The 12,051-nt window shown below is 39.7% G+C and overlaps 1 protein-coding gene across 2 annotated transcripts in view; it reads left to right on the top strand.

Moving 5' to 3' along the window:
* Window positions 1-12,051, top strand: part of elapor1 (endosome-lysosome associated apoptosis and autophagy regulator 1) — a 120,236-nt gene that overhangs the window by 91,909 nt on the left and 16,276 nt on the right. For both annotated transcript variants that reach the window (XM_072278666.1, XM_072278667.1), the window contains exons 12-18: window positions 555-660; window positions 2,632-2,769; window positions 4,729-4,989; window positions 7,048-7,221; window positions 7,299-7,470; window positions 9,263-9,362; window positions 10,745-10,846. In XM_072278666.1, coding sequence (XP_072134767.1) covers window positions 555-660; window positions 2,632-2,769; window positions 4,729-4,989; window positions 7,048-7,221; window positions 7,299-7,470; window positions 9,263-9,362; window positions 10,745-10,846 — 1,053 coding nt within the window. The remainder of the gene's footprint in view (window positions 1-554; window positions 661-2,631; window positions 2,770-4,728; window positions 4,990-7,047; window positions 7,222-7,298; window positions 7,471-9,262; window positions 9,363-10,744; window positions 10,847-12,051) is intronic.

Below are 12,051 nucleotides of genomic sequence, written 5' to 3'. Positions count from 1 at the left end.
TAAATGATTTCGATATCTCCATGGCATCAAGCAGTGAGTTTCAGGTTATGACTAAATTCAGCTCTTAAATAAAGTTCCTCCCTAGCTCCTCAGTGTGCTTCCCGGTCCATGACTCATCAGCTAATGGAAGCAGCTTCCTTTTCTTCGAAATGAATATACTATCTCGCAGGCCACTTACCAAATTTTTCTCAACATTCTTTGCTTGCTCAATGGAGAATAACTGAAGCTTCTGCAGTCTGATTTTATAGCTGAAATCTTTCTTCACTGGAACTATTCATTTCCCAAACTTCCCTGGAACCTTCATTGCTCATTTGTGGCCTAGGCTGATGCAACGCTCAGTTGTGTCCTAATCTTTGAACAGGTTCACTTGGACTTTCCTGTTCTTCTGTAATATTTCTTGCATCTACAATTTTATTTCATGTTTCCACCATCGACAATATTTTATTTTTGTACTTTGAAGTATCAATCTCCTTTATAATTCAGACAATATTTATTTACATATTTTGAAACATGCCCCCTCTTACCTTCATTTCTGTATATTGTTTGTTGCCCAGGCCACCACAGTCCGTAATAGTAAATGACGACAACCCAGAAGTTGCTCGTATCACATTCATCTTTGAGATGGTGTGCTCAGCAGACTGTGAATTACGTTTCATGGTGGTAAGTTTTGCTGCATTAATTTTTATGTTGACATGGTTCGAGCCTCACGTAACATTTGGCAAGGGATGAAAGTGCTCTGCTGCTACGCTGTTGAGTATCAGGTTTAACTACAGAAGGAAACTCCCTCTACGTCATGGGTAATAGTAAATGGTCCCTGCATGGATGGAGACAGCTTTGTTCTGCTGAAGCTTTTCTGCCATTTTTAACCTGATGCCATGATCAATGCAGGTCAGGATTTGAACTAAGGAAAATTGACAGAGATGCTGGATAGAAAGTTTCAGAATTTAGAAGTAAAGTGATAGTAGTGAAGGGCGGGTGCGAGCTTACCTCAGCATCCTATCTGGATGTACTATGGTTTGTATGGCAACTGCTCTGTCTGTGACAGCAGGAAACTGCACAGAATTGTGGGCACAGCTCAGCACATCACGGAAACCAGCCTCCCCTCTGTGGACTCTGTCCATTCGCTGCCTCAGTAAAGCAACCAGCAGAAGCGATGACCACGCCTACCTGGACACTTCTCTCTTTTCCGCTCTCCCATCGGGCAGAAGAAACAAAAGCCTGAAAGCAGGTACAACCAGGCTCAAAACCAGCTTATGCCTTAAGACTACCGAATAATTCCATGGTACAATAGGATAAATACTCAACCTCACAGTTTACTTCGTTACGTTCATGCATCTTATTGTCCACTTCTGTAGCCATGATATCCATTCTGCATTCTGTCATTGTTTTACCTTGTACTACCTCAATGTGTTGTGTCATGGATTTATCTGAATGAACAAGCTTTTCACTGTACCTCAGTACGTGACAATAATAAACCAATTCCAGTTCCAAGTCAGGCTAGTGAGTGACATGGAGGGATCCTGCAGGTGATGGTGTTCCTGTTCACCTATTGCACTTGCTCGACTTTATGATCGAGATGGCGGGTTTGAGAAGAGCTGTCGGTAGCTTGGGTGAATATCTCCAGCTCATTTTGTGAATGGTGCACACTGCACTGCAGCCACTTCAAACCGCTGGCAGGATGAATGTTTAGGATGGTTGATGGGCAGCTTTCTCCCAGATGACGTTGTGGGTCGTGTGGGAGTTGTGGGAGCCGCACTGATCAGGTAACTAAAACATAATCTATTGCACTCCTTTCTTGTGCCCCTGTCAGGAAGTGAGTTACTCTCCACAGAATACCAAGCCTCTGACTTGCTGTTGTAGCAACTCTATGCTGCTCCAGCTGAATTTCTAGTTAATGGTGACCTCCAGGGGATGCTGACGATAGGAGACTATGCAATGGCAATGCCGTTGAATGTGGGGAATATTGGACTACTGGGGCTTAAACAACTGACATCCAACAACATAACCATCTTAGGATTTTGACTGTTAATTTTCCAAAATTCCAGCTTATTAACTGAATATAAATTCCTAGCTCAAATTCCTTAATGGGATCTGAAATTTGTGTCTAGAATTTTTGTCTAGGCATCTGGATTATTAGTCTGGTAACATACCTTCAACGTAGCCTGAATGTTTCAATCTTCGACTCGACTCCGAGTAACAGAATTCCAAAGATTCATGACCTTCTAAAATAGAATTCCTCCTCTTTTCTCTTAAATGGTTGATCTCTCATTTTGAAACTATTGCCCTGATTCTTAATTCCCTACGAAAAGAGTCATTATACACAGAACTAATGTCATATTATGCACAATCGTAATACTTATTCATCTCTTCATGAAGCCAGGATGGAATCTATCTGAGCAGATTTTCAAAAGAAATGAAGACGTGCAAACATAAGCTTCCCAAATTTATTAATGCTTTTATTTTTAAATATATAAAGACAAGTAGTTGAAAAACAAAGGAAAACCAAAAAAGGCAACTGACCGTGGTTATAAACACTTATTAATCCTAGGATCAAAAGGCTTTCTCGGTAAAATATAGTAGCATATTTGGACTTGTTGTTATAAACCTTAAAATAATGTTCAAATATTCCAGGGTCCCACAGCAGAAACTACAAGGACAGTGGAAATCTGGAATGGCTCAAAAGAAAAACAATCCTACACATATATTATTGAAAGAAGTATACCACTTACTTTTGAGTGGACATTCCAACGCACTACTTCATTTGAAGAGGTATATTCTTATCCTTTTTATTTGTTCATAGGTTGTGCCATGATGGAATTTAAACTCGTATTGCGGGTGGTCTCCAGATAAAAGTCCAGCACTAGAGCCAATATTTTTGCTAGCATTGTATTTTGTTGGATTAGAATCTGGTACATGAACGTCTTTATATGTAAGCTGCAATAATCTTGAATAGGTAGCAGTTTGATGGCTTAGTTTTCATATCGTCAGTCAGATAAAGATTAGAGAGAGCATACAATAACAAAATGTCACATGCTTCTTTCAGGCATTAGTGGTCTTACTGCACTATCCAATTTTTTCCACACCAGTTATTCAGTTTGGCGTAAGTCAATGAAATTTGTGGCAAACCTTGGAATGAATTTTCATTGCTAAGTTTGGTTTGGAAACCTGTGGAAATTTCAATGTATATTATAAATGGAGGGGGGGGTCATTACACATCATTTATATTTCTGTTAAATTTTCAGAATTCATATCATATTCTTTGTTGTCTTCCTTCAAGTATAAGTAGTTAACGATTTTATCTCTTTACCAAAATAGACTCAATTTTTAAAAAAGAAAATGGATGAATAAGTAGGTTTTTAAAATTCATTTTGGTGATCTTGCGGGCAAGCCACTTGTTGTACATCCCCAATTGTTCTTAAGAAGATGAAGACGCGTTGCCTTCTTGAATTGCCTCCGTGTTTCTCATAAAGATACTTCAATAATGCTGTTGGATAAGAAGACCCAGTTGCAATGATAAATTACAGTCATTTTCTTACATTTCATTATTATAGTCAAGATTTTTGGTTGATTTCATAGCCGAGTACTTCAAAGTACTTCAGGTGGAACTTTAGATGACTGAACCAAAATGCTTCTGTAATGGAATTGTGATGATTTCAATAGCCGTCCTCTTCTAAGGGCAGTACTATTCTAAACACATTATGAATTATAGAAGTCAAAGATAGCTGGGAGAAAAGAATCAAAGGGAAAGTGGAGATTGAGGTTAAAATTGGATTCTTCAGTCACTTGCACAAATGCATTCTTGTATATGAGATATGCAGTATTGGTATTACAGCCCATTATAGGTTCTTTATTTCCTCTCACCCCCCCCCCCCCCAGTGTGAATGAGTTTTGCTTTATTTTCGGTAAATGTAATTCAAATTAATTACTTTTTTTGGTTCTTGGCGCTAATTGCTTCATGCGAGTAAAGCTGGATATCAGCGTCTTAAACAATTCAGTTTTTCTGGTTTGAGGATTGGTCACACAGATTGTCACTGCACATAATTCCATGGATCCATTTAATGGAGAAAAAAAATCAAGAAGTGTTAATTATACGGGGTTGTTTTCTAGATATATAAACAGACAATAGATTGACTGTAGCCAGACCAGACCCCGCCCTCAGGCCTTAACAAGCAGAAAATAAGAGTTTTTACAACATCTGCTTAAGTCAGTAGAATTTTGTTAAAATTGCTTTTCTCTTTGTTTACACATTTTTGTTTCAAATTGATGTTTTTTTTTGTTTTCCCTATGTTCCTTATGCTAAGGAACATGGTAGTGTAGTGGTTAGCACAATGCTTTACAGTACCAGCAACCTGGGTACACTTCCTGCTGCCACCTGTAAGGAGTTTGTACGTTCTCCCCGCAACCGAGTGGGTTTCCTCCGGGTGCTCCGGTTTCCTCCCACATTCCAAAGACATACTAGTTGGTGGGTTAATTGGTCATTGTAAATGGTCCCATGATTAGGCTAGGATTAAATTGGAGGATGACTGGGCAGCACGTCTCGAAGGGGTCGAAGGGCCTGTTCCATGCTGCCTCTCAATAAATAAATAACAGTGATTCAATTAGCTGTCATTCGAATGTTTCTAAAAAGATGAGAAAGGATTTGTATGACTTTGGTCTTTCTAATTTATTTTGCTGTATGTTTGTATAAGTGCCTTTGTTATATATTTATTGTGGTCTTTAATGTTTCAGAGCAGAAAATATTCATCTGATGTGGCCAAAATCTACTCTATCAGCGTGACCAATGTAATTGGAGGTGTGGCATCATACTGCAGACCATGTGCCCTTGAGTCAGGCTCCTCAGAATCTTGCATGATGTGTTCTCCAGGACAGTACATTGACAAGGAATATAACAAATGCCAGCCGTGCCTGCCAAACACATACCTCAAAGCCCATCATCACATTGGAAAGGAGTCTTGTGTCCCCTGTGGTCCTGGCACCCAGAGTAATTTGGTAAAGATTACTACTCCTCTTTTCAGATGAACTGAAAGGAGAGAGATCCTTGCTGATAAATGAAATAACATATAGCATGAAGTGTTTGCTGGTCAAGTATTATACAAAATGGCTGCAGAGCAAATTGTATTAGCTCTATCCTAGAATCTTAAATGAACATTCTTCATCATAAATTTGAGGAAATATTAGGCAATTTTTTTACTTTAGGTTCATTTTTAGGAATTGTGCTGTCTATTCTTAAATAAGCATGCATAGTGTATTAAAAAATAGAAAAGGAAAAAAAATTGAAGTACGTATCAGTCAGTGTGATACTTGGCAGCCTGCTTCAGTTTTATGTTGTCAGCCATAGAAACTTGAAGTTTAGCATGCAGCCTCATCATTCAGTGCTTCCCAAACAGCACAGGATGTCCATTGACCAAGAGTCTCCACACAATTGTAATGCAGCATGAGAATAAAGATAAAAAAGATATCAATTATCCGTCTTAGATGATCATTCATTCTCATACACAATCTTTATTTTTATGTCACTCTTGATTTTCAGTGAAGACATCAAAGTTGTTCACTGACTGGTGGTATATACAGTGCAATAAGCTTTAAATGCTGTAAAAATAGATTCTCCACTTTCTTTCCTATCACAGTGGGCTGAAACTCCTCGGGTATCAGTGAGTGAATGGGAAATGTTCCCGAAGGGAAACAAGAAAATTTGGACATCCATTTATTTTTTATGTTGAGAGATACATTGCTTCACTGTCAGAGAATGGGAATAGGAGTTTATTAAGAATATAAAATTGACAGCAATGTAGAGAAACAAATACTGTATTATAAATTACTATCATCATCCACCATTTTACTTCTCGGGTGGTTCTTTTAAAAAAAACTAAATATTCAGCACTTAATGTCAGTTAAGAGTTTAACCTCGTGTGTCATATTATGGAATACAGAAATGGTCCAGCTGTATTGGGGTTGCTGCTTCAGAAATTTTGAAATCCAATATGTTCAGAAGAATTAAACCAAAGGGAATACCTGCAGGATATAAGGAGTGAGAGGACGAATGGAATAAATGAGGTGTTGATATTTTCCTCCTTGGTTTTAAAAAGCTTAAAGATTTGAAGAGGTAGAGAAAGAATGAGGAAAAGGTCATAAACCTCAGCTTTGAAGCATTGAGATGGGGAGTTGAAGTTAAGGTGACAGCACTGTGCCGATTTAGGTAGGAGTTACAGCAGTATGGTTATCAGAATCAGGTTTAATATCACTGGCGTATGTCATGAAAATTGCTAACTTTACGATTTTGAACAAAGCTTTGAAAAAAAGGGGGGAATCTTAGTGTTTAAAAAAAAACAATTTTGTATTTATCATGCCTAAAATTGTTTTGAATTCCTTCTTAATAAATGAACTGCTGTTAAAGCACGTCGACTGCACCTCTTCCTAGAGATGCTGCCTGGCCTGCTGCGTTCACCAGCAACTTTTATGTGTGTTGCTGTTAAAGCACTACCTTGTTTGCTGATACAGTTGCTAGTGTTTGTTTTCATGCTCTTTTCTCCCAACCATCGAATCTGCCATTATCTCATATCCATAAAAGGCCACCTTGGCATCCTCCGACTTTATGAAGAAGCCTGACAGCTCACTTCCATCCCCACCCTCGGTCTCCTTTCCAAAGTTTATGAATGTACAAATGTAACTGAAGTAAATCCTAACCCTTTCTTGTGTTATTTCATTCTGTAATAAGATTTTGTCCCCTACCATGGTACTGAAAACCGCAATCTGCTGTGTATTCAACTATAGCAGAGTAAACGCTGCCTTCTTGCCTTTCTCAGTTCATTTTTGACTGAGCCACAGTAAACTCCCTTCAACGTCACTCCACCATTCTACAATGGGAAAGAACCACTCTAACCTTATTCCTTTCCAATCAATAACATGTTTCCAGAGAACCATTAATAACCACTTTACAAGCCATTGGTTGGCTGGTACTATTTATATGAAGTATGTTCTGACACGTTGAATTAAAAATGACCTGGTTGTAATATCTCCGTGCTAATGTTTTGCATCTTCCTTTCTCAGAACCATACTCTGTGTTACAATGACTGCAGATATGTGCTTCAAGAAGGAGAGAAGTCTTTGGAGTATGACTTCAACAAACTCAGCCACATCACCAGTTTTAGAAGTGAACCCCATTTTACTCCGAAAGGAGTACGATTCTTCCATAACTTCAATATAAGTTTGTGTGGAAATCAGGTAAATTCAATGCCATCAGTTTTCTCTACAAGAATCCTTATGGCACCAGCTAAATACTTCCACTCTTTTATTTTAAGGGAAGGAAATTGGCCTCTTGTGTGGATAATGTAACGTTTGACGACATCTTTGATGATGACAACGGCGTTGCCAGATCCATTACATCTTATATCTGTCAGTCCACACTTGTTCCATCCGATGTGATGGGATTTATGTCATCCCATCCCACCAATCTGGCTGATCATTTGATAGGTAAGTGTTTTATAAAAAGCTGCATCTGCACTGTAGATGCACAATGTTCTGACCAAATGGATACATGAATAGGTTTAGAAATCTTTTTCAGTGTAGTCAGCTCAGTACAGCAGCAGGTGGAACTACAAGCTGTTTTAGTAATATGAAGCAACAAACACAAAATGCTGGAGGAACTCAGCAGGTCAAGCAACATCTGTGGAAAAGAGTAAACAGTCAATGTTTCAGACCGAGGCCCTTCATCAGGACTGGAAAGAAAGGGGGAAGAAGTCAGATTAAGAAGATGGGGAAGGGGAAGGGGAGGAAGTGCAAGGTGGCAGGTGATAGGTGAAACCAGGAGAGGGGAAGGGGGATGAAGTAAAGAGCTGGTGGACGAGATGGCAGGCTACAGGCAGGAATCTGGTACGAGAGGACAGAAGACCATGGAAGAAATGAAAGGAAGAGGAACAACAGAGGAAGGTGATGGACAGGTAAGGAGAGAGAATGTGAGAGGAAAACACAAATTGAGAATATTGAATGAGAGAAGGAGATTACTGGATGTTCGAGAAATTGATGCTCACGCCATCAGGCTGGAGGCTACCCAGACGGAATACAAAGTGTTGTTCCTCCAACCTGACTGTGGCCTTATCGTGGTAGTAGAGGAGGCCATAGACTGATATGTCAGAATAGGAAAGGGAAATAGAAATACGATATTTATTTACAGATAGAGCGTGGAATAGGTGCTTCTGGCAACTTTGATCTGCGCCGCCCAACAACCCCCAATTTAACTCTAACCTAATCCTGGGACAATTTACAATGACCATTTAACCTACCTGGTGCATCTTTCAACCAAGGAAGGAAACTGGAGCACCCGAAGAAAACCCACACATTCCACAGAGAGGATGCACAAAACCCTTACAGAAGGTGCCAGGATTGAACTGCGAACTCCAAAGCCCCAAGCTGTAATAGCATCATGTTAACCACTTCGCTGCAATGGCGCTCAGCCTTATTCTCTGTGATCATGATGCCCTTGCACCAGATGCCTGATATGCACCAAGGCATTAAATGGGATGCATTGTATTGTGGAGCGCTGTGATGCCACTGGTATTAAAGGTGCCTCATTTAACTTGATATATTTCCAAAAAACATCACATTTTTTTATCTTCCAGGTGGATCAACTTTAATATTATTTTCTTCAGTTCCTATCAATCCCTTTGCTCCTCTATCACCAAGTGGTTTTCATGGACCCTAGTAACTCAGCTGCTCAACCGGACAGCCTCTGATCATCTACTCACCTGATGCCACATATCAATCACTTGTCTTCGTCACCACCAACCCATGTCCATGAATTACCTATCCATCTACCTCTGATGAAAGATTATTTGGGTAATCAGTGGAAGGGGACAGCTGGGTTCAAGATCATTGGAGTGGATGAATTGAGAGATTCAACAATGATTGCCCTTAATGGATAAGTATTTTTCTCAAACAAAATTTTCTTGAGGCAGGTACCCTTTAAATAATGACAAAATCTTTTTGTCATGAAATCCTTCTCCAACATGTGTGGCTGCTGCCATTTCAAATACTGGAACTAGACCATATAAGGGCACATGCTTTGAGGACATATGGAGGATTTAGAGGGAAATTCACCTGCAGTACATTTGCAATTTATTTTTGCTATTTTTCCACTGAAATTGTGTCATGTGGTGCACAGTAATACAGTGTAGTGAAATTCAATTTTCTTTCTCTGTCACTGATAGAAGTTTCTGTTAGCACATGAATTACACCTAATCTTCCAATCTTCAATTTATACTTTTAGGAGTAACTACTCAAACAGAGCTGGACAATATTACAGCTGCAGCCGATCTCTTTCCAAAGGAAAAAGATAGTACATTACCTGATATTATCTTTTATTTCAGGCAAGTGATTTGCTTTTGTTTGCTCAAAATATAGTTTGGTGCTCATGGTAAAATTGAATCTGTACGTACTTACTTTCTGGGCAGAAAATGAATTAACTTTGCCCACTTAGGATGGGGAGATAATGGCAAGCACCCATATCTGAATGCAATGCCATATGATTTCAAGAAGAGTAGAAGGCACCCAGTTTGTAATTGAGTAGTTTGCTCAGAGGATTTACTGGTGGGCCTACTCCTGGGCCTGGCCAAGATGGCCGCTCATGGGTCCAGGCGACGGACATTTGAGGGTTCTGTCAGGGCTGACTGCCCATCTCTCTTCAGGGGATACGTTCGTGCCCAGGTGCTCTTGGAGAGGGTGCACGCAGTCACAATGGATACAGTGGGGGATGTCCAGGAACGGTGGGCCCTGCAGGGAATTGACCGTTTTATAGACAGCAATAATTATATTTTAATTTGAGCTTGTTCACTGTCTTGTAAATGTTTGATGTTTGTATTTTGTGGGGAAAAAAAGGGTAGCGGAAAATCAGCCACTTGACTAAAATAGAGATCTTGACTTTGAAGTATGTTAAATAGGAGCCTTGGGTTGTTTTCTTGGATTTAAAATTGAAACCAGTAGTCATAGCTTTGTTGCATTCAAGATTGCTTGAGCTACATTATTAATAGAAATGTTACATTATCATGGAATCAGCTTGGCCATTTCTTTTAGACTGCAGTTATGCAGCATGAAAACAGGCCATTCAGCCCTCCAGGTCCATACTAACCATTAACTACCCATTTAGATTATTCCCTCATTAGCCCCCTTTATTGATCTCCCCACATTCTCAAAAACTCCCCTTGAATTCTACTACTCAACTTACAGTACGTACCCTGGATAATTTACACAGTCCACTAACCAACCATCCGCCTTTCCTTGGGGTGTGGGCGGAGTCAGGAGCATCGGGAGGAAGCACGCGCATTTCGAGGGAGAACATTGAAATTCCACAGAGACAACACCCAGCATTGTGTGGCAGCACCACTGCATCAACCAGCTCTTCCTCTTGACTTTTGACCTCAGGCTCACCCACTCCACAATCGAGACGCTCAGATAGTTGGACTAGTACCAATATTGGGTTACCCCCTCCTTCCAAAGAAAACAGCTTATCTCGTGCTTCAATTCATTGTAGCTCCTGAAGCCAGTCTGAGGTAGTTACGGATGCCCATGAGCTGTGGACGTGACTGGTTCAGACCAAAAGACATCACAGGAAATCGTAACCTGAATGCCACTATTTCCTGAGAGAGGCATTTTCTGATAAATGTATGTCGAAAGGTTTGATTGCTGAACAGAGAAGAATTTTTTATATATATAAGGAGTCCAATTAATGATTCCTTTTCTTTGTATTTCACAGATCTACTGAATCAACGCAGACTTGTAAAAATGGGAGAGTGTCCACAGTAAGACTGAGATGTAATCCTGGAAGTGTCGGTTCAGGAACAATTTCTGTACCAAAGTAATACATAAGAATATTTAAATAATTATAATAAGGATGTTGCCTGGATTGTAGATCATACCATTTGTTACGATATGGTGCAAAATTATAAATCTTCTTCCCTGCTCACTTCAATTTCATAAGCATCAACAGATATAGCTCTCAGCTGCACAGAGACTGGTTGTCAAAAAGGGAATCCTGTGCATGAAAAACTATTTATGTGTAAAAAAAAAATGCATGATTTGTAACATGGTATCTTAGCTACTGGTGCTAATTTCAAATAGGGTTCGTACCTGGGTGCTGGTTGTAAGTCTGTCAGCCAATGGTGTTTAAACTAAATCTGTCAATGTGCCGTGCTTGTGGAATGTCCCATCCGGGGAGAGCTGGCCTTCCAAACCCGTACTTTTGCATCCTTTATGAATAACAAGAAGAGTAGCTCATTAAATACAGACCAAGAAAAATACAAAAAGAAATTTGAAGGATCTATTTGATTAATTTTAAAGATAAGGCTTCACTGATCTGCTTGAATCACTAACACCAGCTGCAGTAATAAATGATAAAATACAATTTATCAGTATATCAATTCAAAAACCAGCAATAACAGCAGTTGGGTGTTTCAAGCTTATCTCAAAGTGACCTCTAGTGGTAGTTTCAGAACCCAGCAGGACTCCAGATTTCCTAAGCCCTGATGATAGGATTTTGACCTAAGACATCACAAGAATTCCTTTCCTCCCATAAATGCTGCTCGATTCACTGAGTTCCTCCAGCAGGTTGTTTGTTGTTTATCAGATTCCCCATTCTGTTTTCTTCTCATGAAGCCTGTGCCAAACATGATGCCTTCTGCCTGAACATGATCTATATCCTTCATTTCCTGCATGCTGAATTCCTATCTAAAAGCCCCTGGAAAGCCAGTGTTGTTACTGATTTCACTACCACCCTTGACAGGGTGTTCCAGGCACCTACCACATATTCCCTTGCCTCTTATATTCCATCTGAAACTTTTACCCTCTCACCTTAAAACTATGTTCTCTAGTTCTGCCCTAGGAGAAGGATTCTGACTGTCGACCCTGCCTATGCTACCCGTAAATTTATAAATTTCTATCAGGTTGTCCCCAAGGTCATTGACCCTCCAGAGAAAACAATCAAGTTTGTCTGATCTTTCCTTGTTTAGCTAACACTCTCTAATCCAGGCAACACCCTCATAAGCCTTTTTAAGAAACCATCTC

This window comes from Mobula birostris, chromosome 14 (genome assembly GCF_030028105.1).
Source record: "Mobula birostris isolate sMobBir1 chromosome 14, sMobBir1.hap1, whole genome shotgun sequence".
Taxonomy (NCBI): Eukaryota; Metazoa; Chordata; class Chondrichthyes; order Myliobatiformes; family Myliobatidae; genus Mobula; species Mobula birostris.
The sequence above is the reverse complement of the archived record's forward strand: the minus strand, read 5'-3'. Positions and strand labels throughout refer to the sequence as shown.